This window comes from Artibeus jamaicensis, unplaced genomic scaffold (genome assembly GCF_021234435.1).
Source record: "Artibeus jamaicensis isolate MK-2021 breed Jamaican fruit bat unplaced genomic scaffold, CSHL_Jam_final scaffold_804, whole genome shotgun sequence".
In the NCBI taxonomy this organism is placed as follows: domain Eukaryota; kingdom Metazoa; phylum Chordata; class Mammalia; order Chiroptera; family Phyllostomidae; genus Artibeus; species Artibeus jamaicensis.
The window spans coordinates 967,188-985,656 of NW_026522055.1; the positions used below are offsets into that span (position 1 = coordinate 967,188).

Below are 18,469 nucleotides of genomic sequence, written 5' to 3' on the forward strand. Positions count from 1 at the left end.
ACCAGCCAGGGCCAAGTCATATATTTTTCATTTGTAAAATTCACAAGTATCTCCTGAATGCCACGCCGTGCCAGGCATTTAGAGGAATTCTTGGCTGCAGCTTGACTAGGCTCCTTGGTGGAGCGGAACTGTGGTTCCCTCTGTCCGGGAAGGGGATGGCTCCTCCGGCCTCCGGGCTCCCTTCCTTTTTAAACCTTGCTGACAAAGAAGAAAAAGATAAAAACAAATCTCCCATGAGGCTTTAGAGTTAGAAAATCTGGAAGTTGTGGGGTATGACGCCCCGAAGCCTGTTGGGAGTTGTAGTTTGCCGCGTCCGCGTCACTCCTGCTTCGCCCACTGCGCCTGGGCCTGGGAAGGGGCGAGGCTGATCCTCGCGCGCCCAGCTGTCCTTTGTGGACGTGGCGAGGGGCGTCCGCCGCCCGCCTCTCTGTCTCCGGCCCCGCCCCGTAGGGGGTCCTCCTCAGCGCATTGGTCAGGGGGCGGGGCCTCGCTGTGCGGGAGGCGGGCCTGGCTGGAGAGGGGCCAAATTGGGCATCTTTTTGGAGAACGCAGAGCAGAGCGTGGAGAACGCTGCAAGGCTGAATAACCCGGTAAACGGAGGCGGGGGTGGGTGGTCGGCCCAGGTCGGACGGTTCAGGTCCGCTCGGGTCCGCTCGGGTCCGCTCGGGTCGAGGAGGAGAGTCCAGGCTGGAAACGACGGCTGGGACCTTGCATGATTTTTTTTGTTAACCACGACCCTGCCCCACACTTTGCGTGGGAAGTGCGCCACGTCTCCTGCTTAAGTCCCCCCACTTGCAGCTCTGGGAGCTCTCTGGAACTCCCTCAAAAGAAAGATTCAGTCCCCCAAAGCTGGTTTTACCTTCTAAGAACCCAGCCCTCCCCTCCCACTCCCGCCTGTCTTGAGCCCAAAACTTTGTGGCCCGCTACCATCTCGCTGTCCTGTTCCGTCTCCCCTCCCCCCACCCTCCCATTCGGTCTCTGTCCTTTTCCCTGTGACCCCTGACTCCTAGCCGCCACTTCCCAGGGACTGATGACGTGGCGACCATCACTTCTGCTGCTGCTCTTGCTGCTCAGGCAGGGGGCCCCGGGGAAGCCTTCCCCTGAGGCTGGCCCGCATGGCTCGGGGAGGGTGCACCAGCAGGCTCCCCTGAGCGAGGCGCCTCATGATGATGCCCACGGGAACTTCCAGTACGATCATGAGGCTTTTCTGGGACGAGAGGTGGCCAAGGAATTCGACCAACTCAGCCCGGAGGAAAGCCAAGCCCGTCTCGGGTAAGAGAAAGATGGGGACCGGAAGGTTCAGGGTTGTAATTTAAAACAGAGAGGTCAGGGGTGGGCTTTGGTGAGACTATTTGGGCCATGTGAGTATGTGTGGGATTGGCATGCCAGGCAGAGGGAAATATAAGTGCAAAGGCCCTGAGGCAGGACGAGGCCTGTGTGTTCGAGTCACGCGTGGCTAGAACCCAATGAGCAATGGGAGGGGGAGGTGGTGGCAGAGAGGGAATTAAGTGGCTGTGCAGGGCCTTTGGGGCCACAGGTGAAGATTTTGTAAGATTTTATGTATTTGTATTTAGGCAGAGGGGAAGGGAGGGAGAAAGAGAGGGAGAGAAACATCAATGTGTGGTTGCCTCCCACGCACCCCCTACTGGGGACCTGGCCTGCAACCGAGGCATGCGCCCTGACTGGGAATCGAACCTGTGACTCTTTGGTTCCCAGCCTTTACTCCATCCACTGAGCCACCCCAGCCAGGGCCACAAGGGAAGATTTAAGCTTTTCTCTGAGTGAGATGAGGGCTTTAGAGAGAGGATGTGAGCTGAGTTGGATTTCAACAGAATCCCTCTGGTTGCCATTTGGGAAACAACCTATGTAGAGCAAGAAGCAGGAAGCCCACTGAGGAAGTCACTGCACTGGCGGGAGATGGGAGATGATGGCGCCTAGACATGGGTGGACACAGCCGTGGTGGCCAGGTCTCTGGCCGGATGGGGCTGGGAGAAGAAGGCCTGGGAGAGGAAAAGCAGTCAAAGGCTAACATACTTGGCACAGCACTTACTGTGATGCCAGTCACTGTTTTAAGTGCTTCCCAAGGCTTTCTAATGTATTTATTTCCCTCAACCTCGCTCTACTATTTATCTTCATTTTACAGTGGGGAACTGAGGCACCGAGGGGTTAAGTGACTTGCCCACAGTCACACAGCCAGTAGGAGGAGGGTGCAGAATTTGAACTCAAGCTCTTAGCAACAACTTAAACCCTCTGGGTAAAGAGTGAGTCCTAGGCCAATCCTAGCAGATACCTGGCTGGGGAGGGAGCAGTAGGGCTGGCTCAGATTCCACCCTTGAGTGGGTCTCAAGGGCTTAGAGACAGACAGATAAGGCTCCTTGAGCGCTCTGTTAGCAGTTGGGCGAGGACCTCAACCAGTGGCGGGCGGTGGCCAGGGGAGCGGGAAGGGGTCTGGGAGCCCACAGGCGAGACCTGAGAGAAGCCACCTGACCTGCGGCATTACGGGTCATACCTGATAACGTCTGGGGAAAGGTAGGGGACGCTGCGTGAAGCAGGGCTGGAAGGAGAGGGGCCCGAAGTTGACCAGCACGTCCAGAGCAGCAGGCGTTAGAGGAGGGTTAGAAGGGAGATTCTAAAACTGGGGCGGGACATGGGGCCGGGCCTGAGACGGCAAGCGGTGTGTGGCCATGGCAGGTGTAGTTCAGAGGCAGTCTTGGGACGGGAGCGCTGCGGGCCAAGGGCGCAATGGGTGTCCCCTTTCCATGTCTCTACTCCAGCTCCAAGGACCAGCGAGAGACGGAACGCAGGCAGGGTTGAGGGGCGGAGCCAGAGTGGAGGGCGTGGCCTTCGCAGGTTTCAGATTTCAGGTTTCAGATTTCCCCCATCTGGGGTGTTGTGGACCACTACACCCGCCGTAGGCCCGTTGGGGTGTCGGAATGGTGTGATCTCCTTTGGGAGCCGAACCTTGAGGTGGGCGCGGTCTCGGGACTGACCTATGCCTCCTCCAGTTTGCGGGCGGCTGTTGGACAGCATTTTTAGCTCTCTAAGAAGAGGTGTGCCGCAGGTGGGGGCGTGGCTCTGCTCGGGGGCGGAGCCTGGGCAAAGGCGGGATCCCGGGGTGGGCGGGGCCTGAGGCTGACGTGTGCCCCGCCCCGGCCCACAGGCGCATAGTGGACCGCATGGACCGGGCAGGGGACGGGGACGGCTGGGTGTCACTGGCCGAGCTCCGCTCGTGGATCGCACACACACAGCAACGGCACATCCAGGACTCGGTGAGCGCAGCCTGGGACACGTACGACACGGACCGCGACGGGCGTGTGGGTTGGGAGGAGCTGCGCAACGCCACCTATGGCTACTACCCGCCTGGTATGCGGCGAGACCCTGACCCCTGTTCCTCACACACACACTGACCCTGACCTTTCTGACCCCTGGTCCTGAGAACCTTTCGGCTCACTGTCAGAATCCCTGACCTCTGACCTCTGATCCTTGGCCAGGGTCTACCCACTTCAAAACCTCATCACCCTGAAACCACCAGTCTCTGATTTCTGGCTTCTCGTTCTGGCATCTACAACTTTTATAACCCCGGGATGGGGAAGGGGCAGGCGGGGGACTTCAGATCCTTGACCAGGGACATTTACCTTCCATGTCCCTGATCTTTCATCTGAGAACCCCAATGTCATTTACTCTGCCTGCTCACATTCTGGGTTCCCTCCTCCCTGTCCCCACCCCCCAGCCCTGGGCCCCCACAGCTCTGGTTCTCTCCTTCCTGTACCTTCAGCCCTGCCTTTCCCAGCCAATATCCCCCAAGGGGTGTTGCACACCCAGAGCTTATTCCCATCCTCTGCTGCTCATAGCCCCTCATGACTACCCTGGGCCCCCAGGACAAAGTTCCGGTTGCTCAGGCCCACCTGGCCCAACCCCCGGCTTCGTTTTTTCTGCATTTTCTTCCCCAGTCAAATGGATATTCTGCTGTTTCCCTGAACTCACTCCGCACATGTTGTTCCCTCTGTTGAAAATGCCCTTCCCTCTCCTCTGTCCAGAAGAATAACCTACTGCACCAGAGCATGAGTGGAGGCCCCACTGGCCAGCGTTAACTCAAAGGCCATCATTCCTGGCCGCGAGACCTTGAGCGAGTTAATTTCTCTCTGGAAATCAGGTTCTCATTCATGAAGTGAGACTAAACGAAAGAACTCCACTTGCTTTTCAGGAGGGTTCAGTGCAGTGTAGGTGGAGAGCCTGGCTTGTAATAAGCTCTTATTACAAAGTAGCGGATACGTGTTATGTGTAGTTAAACCAGGGGAGGTCTTCCTGCCCTGAGGCCCCGAGCAGCACCCCTTTGTCTTTCTCTTCAACACGCCTGGTGTTACCTCCACGAAAGCACACCTCACCGAGCTCCCTCCTTTCCTAGGTGAAGAATTTCATGACGTGGAAGACGCGGAGACCTACAAGAAGATGCTGGCCCGGGACGAGCGGCGTTTCCGGGCGGCTGACCAGGATGGGGACTTGCGGGCCACACGGGAGGAGCTGACAGCCTTCCTGCACCCGGAGGAGTTCCCTCACATGCGGGACATCGTGGTGGCCGTGAGTGAGGGCCTGCCTTCCACGGAACTCACCCCGGGAGTTCCAGTTACCTGGTCCTTCCCCAGGAAACCCAGGTTGCAAGCGCACCCAACCCTGTCGCTCCCGTGTCATTATTAGTGGAATGGTTTATATCCACTTGTATCATTTCCACCTCTTCAGCAATGGATGTGGTTAGACCCCCAAAAGGTGCCAGAAAGGTGAACCATCTTCTTTCCTCCTGTGTCCCATCCTGCCCCCTGTAGTCTGGTACCCACAGGTAACCCCATTCTTGTGTCTCCATTTCTAAAGCTGCTTTGAGGGTCTATGGCAGGGCCATTAGGATCATGGGCTCAAAGGCCAGAAGGCCTGGGTTCAAATCCCAGCCCTGCTGCTTCCTGGCTGTGTGACCTTAGGCAAGTTACTTAACCTCTCTGGACCTGAATTTCCTTATCTGTAGAATGATGGTACTGGAGAGTGGTTATGGGGAGGGACTACATGAGTTCATACACGTAAAACTGGAAAACTGGCCTGGGGTATAAATGCTCATATGTCATTCTATACACACATGTCAATGCAGCTACAGGACAGGAATCGCTGGATTAACGGGGATCAGAGAGGAGAGATCATTATTAACCCAGGCTTCTCGAGCCCCTTACACTTCCCAACCTGCAAGACCTAGTCCCTCCTTTATTTTTTAAAAGATCTTATTATTTTATTTATTTTTAGAGAGAAGGGAAGAGAGGGAGAAAGAGAGGGAGAGAAACATCAACATGTGGTTGCCTCTCACGCGCCCCCTACTGGGGACCTGGCCCACGACCCAAGCATGTGCCCTGACTGGGAATCGAACCTGTCACTCTTTGCTTTGCAGGCCAGTACTCAATCCACTGAGCCACACCAGCCAGGGCAAATGACAGGAATTTTAATATGTAAGTCTTGTGAAGTCATCAGATGTAGCAAATCACAGAGGGCATCCAATTGTACTGGAATTTGTAACAGCAAATTATTTTCTTAGTATATCTCACAACATATTTGGGATTAGTGGAAGTCTATCCCACACAATACCGGGGACATACTCTTACTAAAATGTCATTTTTCTGATATTGAAGTAACTCAGCCTCCTGTACTCTACGTATGCTGCCAACAGGGTGGGGGACAGACTTGTACTGAAGAGCTATTTGTTGTTCTCCTGACAGTTGAAGGAAATGGAGATCCCGTAATTTATCTGTCAGCTCGGAGTCAGCCTCTCTGGTGTCTGCCTTTTAAAGGAGAAGAGGCTTCCACCCTCCGGAATGTGGGCTGGGCCATGAGGAAGTGGTTAGGGACGAAGGTCACTTCTCCTTGTGTTAACCAACCTGTGCGTCGGGACACCTGGGTTCCGTGGCCCCGCCCATTAAGTGCAGAATTCTGCATCTTTCTGGCACTGCAGAAAGCCCCCACATTTCCCACATGCCCCTGGGGACAGTTATGCCCTCTTGAGACCGCTCCAACGTGAGGTCGCACAACCACCCCAGAATGAGATGCCCTGAGGGAACCTCATGCTCCGACCCCAGGGGACCCATCTCCCCTTGGGAACCAGCCCTACTTCCTCCTTCTCCCCAGGAAACCCTGGAGGACCTGGACAAGAACAAGGACGGCTACATCCAAGTGGAAGAGTACATTGGTGAGTGGGACCCGGGCGCCTCCCCGAGGGCGCCTGTCCCCTCCTGGGCCTGGGTGGCAGCCCAATGCAGCACAAAGCAAAGGCCCCCTGATGTGGAGGGGCTGGGAGCATGGGGAGGGGGGGGTGCTGGGTGCTGCTCGAGTTCATGTACCCACCAAACATTTATTGAGCATCTACTGTGTGCCAAACTCCCAAATCTTTCTCTATCCATCATCCGCTGTGTATCAGGCCCAGCAAACTGTTGGGTTTTTTTTTTCTTTTAGATTTTATTTATTTACTTATTTATTTTTAGAGAGATGGTGAGGGAAGGAAAAGGAGAGAAACATCAATGTGTGAGAGAGACATTGATTGGTTGCCTCTCCCAAGTCCCCAACAGGGGACCTAGCCTGCAGCCCAGGCCTGTGCCCTGATTAGGAATCGAACGAGTGACCTTTCGGTTTGCAGGCTGGTGCTCAATCCACTGAGCCACATCAGCCAGACCCAACAAATCTTTATGAAACTCGTACTGTGGGCTGGGCCCAGGGTACATTTATTGAATACCTTCTGTATATCAGACCGAAGAAGCATTTATCAAGCACCCACTGTGTGCCAGGACAAAAAAGCACTTACTGAGCACGCGAGTGGTTGGGGACACAGCCCCGACTGTCACAGACCAGGTCCCTTTCGGGAGGGTCTGAAGTATGTACACAGTTAGGGCTCAGGGGCTGCATTTACGGGGGCGGGAAGCTTGTCCTGAACCTGCACTTACACAGCAAAGTGTCAGTGACTTGGGCTGTTGGGGAAACCCTATGACACCTCCAAACAGCCTAGTGGCCCTGCCTCTGTCCTTGCCCTCAGGGGCCAAAGACACTAGTTGAGGGGAAAGCTGTTACATTAGGGACTGTTGGAGGTTTGAACACACTTTCCTGTAGAATGTTTTCATGCAACAAACCCGCAGGCGGGACATTTTTATTTAAGCGTTTATTTTTTGGCAAGCATCACAGCTGGACCCGAACAGTAGCTGACCCCGAGGCTGCAGTGACTGTGGTCCCATCTTGGAAATAAATTCACTGGCCCTTACAGCGGCCCTGTGGGTTGGTGCCGTCACCCCACTTTATGGATGAGGAAGCTGAGGCCCAGAGGGGACAACGCTGGCTGAGGTCCCCTGCTGCTCAGGCGGAGCGGGACTTGAGTCCCGGCAGGCGGACCCCAGGATTCTGCCCTGACACCTAGCCGTGGGGGTCCCTGAGGGACTCTGGGGACAAAGACACGGGCAGAACCCCAGGATCTTCCAAAGAAATGTAACTTTGCCCTGTTGAATGGTGGGGGGAAGGGCATGAAAGAGGGGGCGGGGGGGGGGCGGGCATTGCAGGCCCTGACCCAGGCTGCGGGGTGTGTGTCAGGGGAGATGGGAGAGATAAGGGTGCTCTCTGTTTACAGGTGCAGGCTCCAGAGCCAGCCTGCCAGGTACCTACCTCCCACCTCCCGGCCATATGACGGGAAATGAGTCCCTCACTGTCTCTGAGCCTCAATTTCCCCATCTATAAATGGAGGTCCTAGAGCATCCCCCATGTATGCCCGCGAATTGTCAACACAAATCCCCAACCACGGATGCATGGGTAAACAAAAGGGGAAGACCCAGGCAATAGAATATATTTTGGCCGTGGAAAGGAATGAAGTGCTGACCCATCCTACAACGTGGGAGAAACCTTAAAAATACTGTGCTAAGTGGAAGACTGCAACATTGTTTTGCTCTATTTAAATGACGTCTACAGAATAGGAAAACGCACTGAGAAGGAAAGTAACAGTTGCCAAGGGCACGACAGAGGAGGGCTAGGGAGTGACTGCCTAGTGGGAGAGAAGTGCCCTTGACGGGGGAGGCTGTGTCGCCAGACAGGGGGCCTGTCCCCAGCCAGTCCGCAGTGTGCAGGTGCAGGTTCGTGACTTCAGCAGGGAAGATTTCCCAGCACCAGTCCAGGTGACTATGAGGCCACATTTATTAAAGTTGGAGACAGTGAAACAGGGAAGGGCTTAGCATAGGAGAAGGAACGGGAGAGCCCAGGCGGGGCTGCCTTAGTTCACTGGGAAGTCAGAGAAAAGGGGGCCTTGGGCACCGGTGCAGGGGATTAACCTGGGTCCAGCTGCCACTGCCCACGGCTCCCCTGGTTGGAAGCCTCGGGGTCCCTTAGAGTTTAGGAGATGTTTGTGGAGAAAGGAGCAGAGAAGGGAACGGCGTGGGCTGCTCCCCAGAGAGAGAGCCCATGCTCTGGGTCATTTGCCTTGAGTTTCTCTCTCTCTTGCAGGCGGAATCTTAAGGGAGGTCTCAGAGAAGGGTTTCAGTAGAATATTCATCAGTTTTTAGGGTCCTAGTCTCCGGTCAGCGCCAGGGCAGGGCAAGGGGTCCTTTTCAGCGCAGTTGGTCCTGGCGAGAGGCCTGTCTGGTTTTGCTGCTTTTTGGGGCCTGCAGCTGCGATACAGCTGAGGCTTAGATGTTATCTCCGGGGAGGTGACTTTCCTGCATCTGGCTGTCAATCGCTCCGCCACTGTGTTCAGCTCTGTGTCCATTTCCCTGTTCTACGTGCCAAGGACTTTCCCTAGCTTCTCACTATCCTGTCTGGTTACATAACGTTGGGAGATGTACTAACTGTTCTAATGGTGAGTTTTATGTTGTGTGACTGTTAACACAAAATGAAAACACCCAAGTCCCATTTATCATGGCCATTTCGTGGAAGAAATGATGACTTAGGACCATTAAGAAAAGGGAGGAGCCCTGTGGCTGCTGGCCCTGGGCCCGGGCGGGCAGCCTGCTGTGTCCTGGATGACATTCTCAGACAGCTCCCCGGCCTGGTCCCATGGGGAGGCAGGCTTTCCATGCTAATTATTGTGTCTTCGTGTCTGGTATGAAGGGCTTGTCAGGTTGAAATGTCTGGGAAATCCATTTGTGAAGTAATCCATCCCCAAGGCAGTCCTGGGGATGAAGAGTTTTGTAAACATTTACAAATTATTGGAACAGCCCTGGCTGGTGTGGCTCGGAGGACTGAGCACCGGCCTGTGAACTGAGAGGTCGCCGGTTCGATTCCCAGTCAGGGCACATGCCTGGGTTGCAGGCCAGTTCCCAGCAGGGGATGCACGAGAAGCAACCACACATTGATATTTCTCTCTTTCTCTCCTTCCCTTCCCCTCTAAAGATAAATAAATAAAATCTTTTAAAATATATATAAATATAGATACATAAAATAAAAATGAAGTAAATAAAATCTTAAAACAAAAAAGGAATTCCTTTTAATACAAAACAAACAAACAACACAAATAATCGGAACAAAAGAGAGACTCCGGCAAATCTCCAGGGAGGTTCTTAGAGTGGGGTGAGCTGTATAGTATCTCCTGTCATCTCTCCAGAAACATCTTCACCTCGTCCTTCCTTCATATGAAGCACCTACTATGTGCCAGGCACTGGACCACACAAATGCACACAGTATTTCATGTGGTTATCAATCAACCTGATTGACTGTTCAGCCCATCAGTGAACCGGTGGATCAAGTCAATTTCACGTGTAGTCAATTTCAACACCTGTAAATCGGGCGTTGTTATCCATCCCATTTTAAGCACAAGAAACTGAGGCTGAAGAGAGAGGAGGGGATGGCTGGGGTCCCTCGATCAGGGTGCGTCAGAGCTGGGACTGGAGCCCAGGTTGGCCCCGCGGCCCGGGCACCGGCCCTGAGTCGCCCTCTCTCCCTGACCCAGCGGACTTGTACTCAGCGGAGCCGGGGGAGGCGGAGCCCGCCTGGGTGCAGACGGAGCGGGACCAGTTCCGGGACTTCCGGGACCTGAACAAGGACGGCCATCTGGACGGCAAGGAGGTGGGCCACTGGGTGCTGCCCCCGGCCCAGGACCAGCCGCTGGTGGAGGCCAACCACTTGCTGCACGAGAGTGACACAGACAAGGTGCTGCTGGGGGCGCGGGGGTGGGGGTGGGGGAGGGTGGGGGTGCGGCCTGGTGGGCACAAGTGACCAGAGCTAGGCCTGGAGCCCTGGGGGTCCCTGTTTGGCTGGAGACAGGGACCCAGAGAGAGGGACAGAGATCTGGAGAGCCATGCATCGGGTCAGAGATGGGTTGTGCACGCAGGGGACTGAGGTGTCCCTGCTGCCCTCCGACCTGTCCAGGACGGGCGTCTGAGTAAAGCTGAGATCCTCGGCAACTGGAACATGTTCGTGGGCAGCCAGGCCACCAACTACGGCGAGGACCTGACGCGTCACCACGACGAGCTCTGAGCCTCCCCGCGCCCACCACGGCCTCGCGGTCCCATGGGGTGACCTGACGAGGGGGCCCCCGTGCCTGGGTCCCCCCTCCGTGTCCGGCCCTGCAGGACATGGACACAGCCTGGGCTGTCCCTCTGCCCCTGGGCTGTCTTGGACCCACCTGGTCAAGTTCTCTCTGTGAGATTTCCTCAGCCCCTCTCGGCCCTCCCCACCCCTCCCCACCCCACCCCACCCAGGGGCTCTCACAGGCCTAAAGAGTGAGGGACCACCCATTCCTCACTGGCAGAACCTCCCAGCCCAGCCCAGCCCATGGCTTCCCACATCAAGCTCAGCCTCCAAGAGCCTCCCCAACCCCGCAGCAGCTCCAAATCTGAGCCTCACACCACAGACAGGAAACGCTCCCCGCCCACACTTGCCCACAGGCACTGTTTCAGGACGCCTCCTCTCTGCCAGGGAGGCAATAAAATCCGGTGCTGGGGCCTCCTCTGTGTCTCTCTGAGGGGGGGTGTGCCTGACGGGAGCCTGGGGGAGGAACTGGGGGCTGTGGCTGGGAGAGGAGCAGGCTGCGAGTCGGGGGACTGCGGGCTGAAGGAGGGGACTGGGCATTTGAAAAGGGCGTTCTGGATGTTGACAGCATTTGAGGGTGTTCCTGGGGGTGAAAAATGGAACTAGCAGCCTGGCCCCAGCAGTGCACAAGCCAGAGAGCCCTGCCTTCTGTAGAGCAAGTGATGGCCACGCTTTAGTGAGCCCTGGGGGGGAGAGTGGTCCAGGCAGAGGGAACAGCAGGTGCAAAGGCCCTGAGGCCCTGGGCGTGGGCCTGGTGTGAGGATCCGAAAGGAAAGGAGGTCAGTGTGGCTGGAGTGCACTGAGGGAGGGGACGGGTGGGACACCAGGGTCCAGAGGGAACCAGAATTAGGTCATCGTGGTTCCTGATGAGACAAGGTAAAGGGGAACAGAAACCCAGAGATAATGGAGCAGGGTTTACTCTCACGGAGCTGCGGGCCCCTGGAGGGTCCTGAGCAGAGGGAGGATGTGAACTGCCTCAGGTTATGATGACAGTCTCTACTGCCCCAGGGTTGAGGCAGCGGCAAAGGAAGAGGCCAGACAGGCGTGTATTCCTCCTCCAGTCCCGTGAGCCACTGCCTTCTCCCCCCACCGGTTAAATTCTCCGTAGTTGGTCCCACTGATTCCACTCCTGGTAGCTCCCGAATGGAAAGAAAGTCACCAAAATAGAGTTTGTCAAAGCAACTTTAATCATAATAGCGCTACGCTACACTGGAAACAGTCCACCTACTCATCCTCCCACCAAAGGGGTAAGTGCATGGTGGGGCCTCGGCCAGGGAAAAGGCCGGGAAGGAGGAGGGGGGTGTCTCAAGGCCCCCCCACCGGCACAGAGGACTGCCACAAAGGTTACACTGAGCAGAAAGGAGCTGGACGAACAGATGGTACATCGCATGATTCCATTGACAGGAAATTCAAGAACAGGCAAAACGAAGCCAGGGAGGGAAGTCAGGCTGGAGCTCCCGTTTTGGAGGAGGATAGCGGACCTCCCTCAGGTTCTGGGCGGCTGTGCTCAAGCTGGGAGCTTCCCCGAGGGTGTAAAAATTCACCCAGCTGCCTGTGATGTGTCCGCTTATATGCATGCTGTACTTCCAGGTTTGCTTTAAAAAAAACCCTGATTTTTAGGACTGTAAAAGGATTCCATATGATGCTTTGTCATTTCACATTTGTCAAAACCTGTAGAATGTACCAAACGAAGACTGAACCCTTAATATGTATGCACTTATAGTCAATAATACTGTAATAAGCCCTGGCTGGTGTGGCTCTGTGGATTGAGCACGGGCTGTGAACCAAAGGGTCACAGGTTCGATTCCCAGTCCGGGCACAGGCCCCCAGTGGAGGCCACGTGAGAGGCAACCACACATTGATGTTTCTCTCCCTCTCCTCCCTCCCTTGCCCTCTGTCTGAAAATAAATGAAAAAAAAATACTGTATTAATATTGGCTTACCAATTATAGCAAAGCACCTGTTAATAGGGGCAGTGGGGTGGAGAGGGGTACATGGGAACTCTCCGTGCTTTTAACTAATTTTTCTGTAACCCTAAAATTGCTCTTTAAAATAAAGCTCACAGAAAACATCCCAAGCAACAAAAAGATAAAAAAGAAATCGCCTTTCTATGCTAAGTCATAGATGCCCCCATATTTGATGATGTTTTCTTTTCCTTCTGGGAAGGAAACAGATTGGAAATATCATAGGATGAGGCTGTAAACCTACAGGTCAGTGATTTTCAACCGATGCATCACAAGGATTTTTTTAAAAGATTTTATTCACTTTTCTTTTTAGAGGGGAAGGAGAGAGGGAGAGAAATATCAATATATGGTTGCCTCTCACGTGTCCCCTGCTGGGAACAGGCCTGCAACCCAGGCATGTGCCCTGACTGGGAATCGAACTGCGATCGTCTGGTTTGAAGGCCCGCGCTCAATCCGCTGAGCTACACCAGCCAGGTCACAAGGATTTTTGAAACGCGAAATAAGTGACTATTAAGGGCCTTGACCTCTTTTTCTCTTAGGTTGTCAAATTCAAATGACAACGGCCAACAACAATTGCAACTTGGTGTGAATGAATCCACGTTATACCTATTTTTTTAGTCAGATCAGCAAAAAATAATATATTTTTGGTGTTCCCTAGGATTTTAGGAATTAGTTTCTGTGTGCCACGAGATGAAAAAGGTTGAACACGGTTGCTCTAGACCCATGTCTAGAGAACCAAGAACTTTTCTATGGCCACACCACCCTGAACATGCCTGATTTCGTCTGATCTCGGAAGCTAAGCAGGGTCAGGCCTGGTTAGTACTTGGATGGGAGACCCCACATCTTAATATTAAGTCTCCCAATCCATGAACATAGTATATCTTCCCATTGATTTAAGTATTGTTTTGTAGGTTTTCAGGGATGTTTTGTAGATTTCTGGGTGAAGGCCATATATCTTTTAAGATTGCATTTATGTATTTTTAGAGAGAGGGGAAGGGAGGGAGAAAGAGAGAAACATCAATGCGTGGTTGCCTCTCATGTGTCCTCTTCTGGGGACCTGGCCTGTAACCCAGGCATGTGTCCTGACTGGGAATTGAACCAGGGAGCCTTTGGTTTGAAGCCCATGCTCAGTCCACTGAGCCACACCAGCCAGGGCTATCTTTTGTTAAATTTATCTCTAAGTATGTTTATGTTGTTGTAAATATAATTGTTTTTTACTTTCACATTCCAGGGTTGTTGTTTTTTTTTTTTTTTGCCTCTAGAATATAAACATACAATTCTTTTGGCTGGACTGAAACTGTAATCTCTCTCTCTTTTGTGAAATTTTTTTTTTAAAGATTTTATTTATTTATCTTTAGAGGGGAAGGGAAGGAGAGAGGGAGAGAAACATCAATGTATGGTTGCCTTTCGTGCATCCCCTGCTAGGAACTGGCCTGCAGGGAACCTGCCTGCAACCCCGGCATGTGCCCTGACTGGGAATCGAACCGCGATTGGTTCGCAGGCCCGTGCTCAATCCACTGAGCTACACCAGCCAGGGTCTTCTTTTGTGAAATTTTAACATACGCTTCAGCTCACTGTCTTGAGGTTTGGTTGGACTTCCTGAACTGTACCCACTGCGTCTGGTTCAGGGCAGATATTTGAGCAGCGTTTCCATAAAATATTTGGGATAAACCTTCTCTTTTCCAGATTTATCCCTCGCTCTCCTGTTGCTGGGGGGCTTCAACCGAGGAAGCCTGTGGACTTTTCTCCCGCAAGGTTCAGCTCTCTCTCACGGTTCAGCCTGCCTCGGGCTGAGAGGTGTACAAAGGAGAAACTCACCTCCTGCCTTGCCTTTTTCTGAATTTCAGTTCCCATCCCGTTTCTGCCTGTTTCTGGTCAATTTCTGGTGCTGTTAACTGTTTTGTGATTTATCCAGAATTTGTGACTGTTAACCTTGGGGAAGGTTGGAATTTGAATCCAAATGTGTGGATTCCAAACTTTTCATTATGGTCACATACTGTCCCCTAGTGGCTGCAGGGGGTGAATTGGTTTATGGAGAAGTAGGGCAAATTTGTAGACTTTTGTAGACTTTTTAAAACGTTAAAATATCCACACATGGTGACAAGTTACTTGTACAGAACAACTTTTTAAGGCAAGCTGCCCTGCACCTCATCACTCTTAGGGGTTCTCCCCAGAGGTATTTTTTAAAATCTTTAGCATGATTTGGTTCTTTTAAAACTCTGGCCAAGTATACTCACGGAATATGAAATTCTAAATATACAAGAAGCTATATGAGGTCTAAAAATGAGGTCTAGACCTCATTTGAGGTCTAGAAATGAGGTCTAAGACCAAGACCTAAAAATGAGGTCTTCCGCCCCAGCTGGTGTGACTCAGTTCATTGGGCATTGTCCCACAAACCAAAAGGCCACATGGGTTGCAGGTTCAGTCCCTTGGGACATGATCTTTCTGACCCTCTCTTTCTCCCTCCCTTCCCCTCTCTGGAAATCAAAAATAAAATGTTTAAAAATGAAGTCTTCTTTTCACGAAGTTGACACATGGCCAGTGTTTCATTCTAGAAAGAATTTACAGAGATTTGAGTGAATATACTCCAATTCTTCTTCTTTTAATAGTTATGATAGCAGCCCTGGCTGCTGTGACTTGGTAGATTGAGTGCTGGCCTGGGATCAGAAGGTTGCTGGTTCGATTCCCAGTCACGGTACATGCCTTGGCTTCCAGCCAGGTTCCCAGTTGGGCTATGTGAGAGGCAGCCGATTGATGTGTTTCTTGCATATTGACGTTTCTCTCCCTCTTACTCCCTTTCCCTCTCTCTAAAAAAGTAAATAAAATATTTAAAAAAATAGATGATAGCAGATGCCTAAAAATATTTGTACCTTTTCTCTTTTTTTTAAAATAATAATTTTCAGCCCTGGCTGGTGTAGCTCAGTGGATTGAGCCCCGGCCTGCGGACCAAAAGATTGTGGTTCGATTCCCAGTCAGGGTACATGTCTGGGTTGCAGGCCAGTTCCCAGTGGGGGACCCATGAGAGGCAACCATACACCAATGTTTCTCTCCTTCTCTCCTTCCCTTCCCCTCTAAAGATAAATAAAATCTTATAAAAAATAATAACTTCCCAAAGAGGTTTTGTATTTTAAAAAAGATTTTATTTACTTATTTTTAGAGAGAGAAGAGAAGGAAACATCATTGTGAGTGGTCGCCTCTCATGTGCTCCCATGTGCCCTGACTGGGAATCAAACTGGCAACCTTTTGGTTCATGGGATGACAGCCAACCCATTAAACCAGCCAGTCAGGGCTTCCTTGTTTTTCTTTTTTTCTTTAAAGATTTTATTTATTTATTTTTAGAGGGGAAAAGAAGGAGAGAGGGAGAGAACTGGCCTGCAACCCAGGCATGTGCCCTGACTGGGAATCGAACCGTGGTTGCTTGGTTCCCAGGCCCGCGCTCAATCCACTGAGCTACACCAGCCAGGTCTTGTTTTTCTTAAAAAGACTTTTTTTTGAGATAAAATTCTTTGATTTTATTATTTAAAAAAAAATCCCCACCTGAGGATATGTTTATTGATTTCACAGACAGGGGAAGGAGAGAGATACATCCATGTGAGAGAGAAACATCGATTGGCTGCCTCCTGTGCCCACCCCGGCCAGAAATCGAACTTGAACCCAGCCTGGGCGTGTGCCCTGACCGGTAGTTGAACCCACAACCTTTTGGTGTACGGCATGACACTTCAACCAACTGGGCACCCGGCCAGGGCAGCATCCTCCAACCTTAAATTCACTTTTTAAAAAAAGATTTTATTTATTTCTTAGGGAGGGGAAGGGAGAAAGAGAGAGAAACATCAGTGTGTGGTTGCCTCTCGTGCACCCATTCCCAGGGACCTGGCCTGAAACCCAGGCATGTGCCCTAGACTGGGAATCAATTTGGTGACCCTTTGGTTTGCAGGCAGGGGCTCAACCCAATGACCCACACCAGCCAGGGCTAAATTTACTTTTTTCATAGAGGAAATAAAGAATATATATTCTGAAGACTGTTTCACTTCAGTCCATAAAGGCTGTCTCCATTTCCTTTGTCTTTTTTTAACAGCTGCTTTATTCTCACCGAGATCATTTAACCTGTTCTTTCCTGACCAAATTCCAGTTGTTTCTTGTCTTTTACAAGTGATGCTGCATGGAAGGTGCTAGCATGTCATGTAACCACCACAATTAAGATACAGCCCTGGCTGGTGTGGCTCAGTGGATTGAGCACCGGCCTGCGAACCAGAGGTTCGCTGGTTTGATTTCCAGTCAGTGCACACGCCTGGGTTGTGCGCCAGGTCCCCAGTAGGGGGCGCGCGAGAGGCAACCACTCATCGATGTTTCTCTCCCTCTCTGTAAAAATAAACAAAATATTTAAAAAGATACAGAACAGTTCCGTCAGCCCCCCAGACTCTCATGCAAACCCACCCTCTGAAGTCAAATCCCTCTCCTCTCCTGGCAACCAAGGATTTGTTCCCTGTTCCTATGGTTTTCCTTTTTCCAGAATTAATCTCCCAATTTAAAAGCCTTAACAAGTAATTGCAAGGGTCTTTTGTCTTTCTTTCTTTTTTTTTATCCTCACCCGAGGACTTTTTTCAGCGCCTTTTCGAGAGAGAGGAAGGGGGGAGAAAGAGAGAAACATTGATGTGTGAGAGGAACGGCGATTGTCTGCTTTTTCATAGGCACCCCAACCAGGGATCGAAGCCACAGCCTGGGCACATGTCCTGACTGGAATCAAACCCGTGACCATTTGTCCACAGGACGATGCTCCAACCAGCTGAGCCACCGGGGCCAGAGCAGTCATTGCCAAGGTCTTCAAGTGCTGCCTCCGGCCTGTTGAGGCTGCAGCCTGCAGCAGGCACGCCCCGCCCAGGATGCGCCCCGGGCCCGCCCACTTCTGCTCTAAACTTCAGACCAGTGTCTAGGGAACCTCTGCTGAGAAAAGGCAAAATCAGTTTCCACTTCCTGTCTCTCTTGTTCTGTACCACTGTTGCTTCCTCTTCTTGTTCCCTTCGAAAGCTTAGGGAACCTATTTTTTGGAGCGAGGACACGCACACACCCCGCCCCTCCCTGCAAAGGGCCTGACTTGTGAATAGGGCTGAATTTCGGTTCTTCGTGGAAATAAAGGTGCCAGGATGGAAATCCTTGAAGTGGTTTGGGGCGTGGGGGTGGTGGGCACCACACCGAAACAAGATCAGAGTCCTCGAGAACCTGTGAGAAAAAGCTAGAAGGACTCAGCGGCAGCTGAGGGTGCTGGGGAAAAGGGGGTGCTCTGGGTAATGTGTGAGGGCGTTCCTGTCCCGAGGTTGTGGCGAGGATTCCAGGGGGCTTTAGACTGCAAGGTCCAAGTGGCCAGGGCTCCTGGAAGGTTCGGGGCAACTGGGCCAGATTCCAGACACTGGGGCCGAAGCGTGGGGTGAGAGAGCCCTCAGGGGTCAAGGAAATGTTGACCTAGGGGTCTACAAGTGCCTAGGGGAGCAAACACTGGGTTGGGGGGCTTCTGAGGGTGCAACGATGAGCCCACCCACCCTCGTACTAAAACCTGTCCCTGCACCGGGGGTGGGGGCTGACCAAACAGCAGTTGGGACACTTCTGGGTCCTTCGACTCCCATCTGGACACTACATGAGAAACCCTTTTACCAAACGGACAAGGCGGATGGTATGAGCACCCAGATCTCCCTTTGGCTGAAACACGCGCACGCGCGCATGCGGAGAAAGGCCCGGAAGGAGAGGACCTAGGGATCATTCAGGGAAGCACAAAGGTTAAGACTTTTTTAAAATCTTTGCTGGACTGGGTGTTCTCGTTCGCCACCTTGCCCAGGGATGCTTTGGTGATCAAGGTTATTCAGGACAAGGCTTTAAGGGCTGTGCCTGCTGCCCCAGTCAGGCCAGAACCCCACGCAGGTCTACCAGGCCCACGCCTCTGACTTCTTCTCCCACGCCCTCCCCCTCACTTGCTCAGCTCCTCAAACCTCCCAG

General features: G+C 52.5%; 1 protein-coding gene across 1 annotated transcript; it reads left to right on the forward strand.

Annotated features, from left to right (window-relative positions):
- Window positions 1-390: 390 nt before the first annotated feature.
- Window positions 391-10,928, forward strand: RCN3 (reticulocalbin 3). Its single transcript, XM_037140902.2, has 7 exons — window positions 391-590; window positions 1,025-1,272; window positions 3,161-3,363; window positions 4,406-4,578; window positions 6,157-6,217; window positions 9,941-10,140; window positions 10,360-10,928. Exons 2-7 carry the CDS (start codon window positions 1,031-1,033, stop codon window positions 10,465-10,467), a joined length of 987 nt encoding a protein of 328 aa, XP_036996797.2. The 5' UTR covers window positions 391-590; window positions 1,025-1,030; the 3' UTR covers window positions 10,468-10,928.
- The last annotated feature ends 7,541 nt before the right edge of the window (window positions 10,929-18,469 follow it).

Bases quoted from the DNA above. Each gene is read 5' to 3' on its own strand.
- RCN3 (XM_037140902.2), top strand. From the start codon at position 1,031: ATGACGTGGCGACCATCACTTCTGCTGCTGCTCTTGCTGCTCAGGCAG. The intron at 3,364-4,405 runs GTATGCGGCGAG...CTCCTTTCCTAG, and splicing joins CTATGGCTACTACCCGCCTG to GTGAAGAATTTCATGACGTG. The intron at 6,218-9,940 runs GTGAGTGGGACC...TCCCTGACCCAG, and splicing joins CCAAGTGGAAGAGTACATTG to CGGACTTGTACTCAGCGGAG.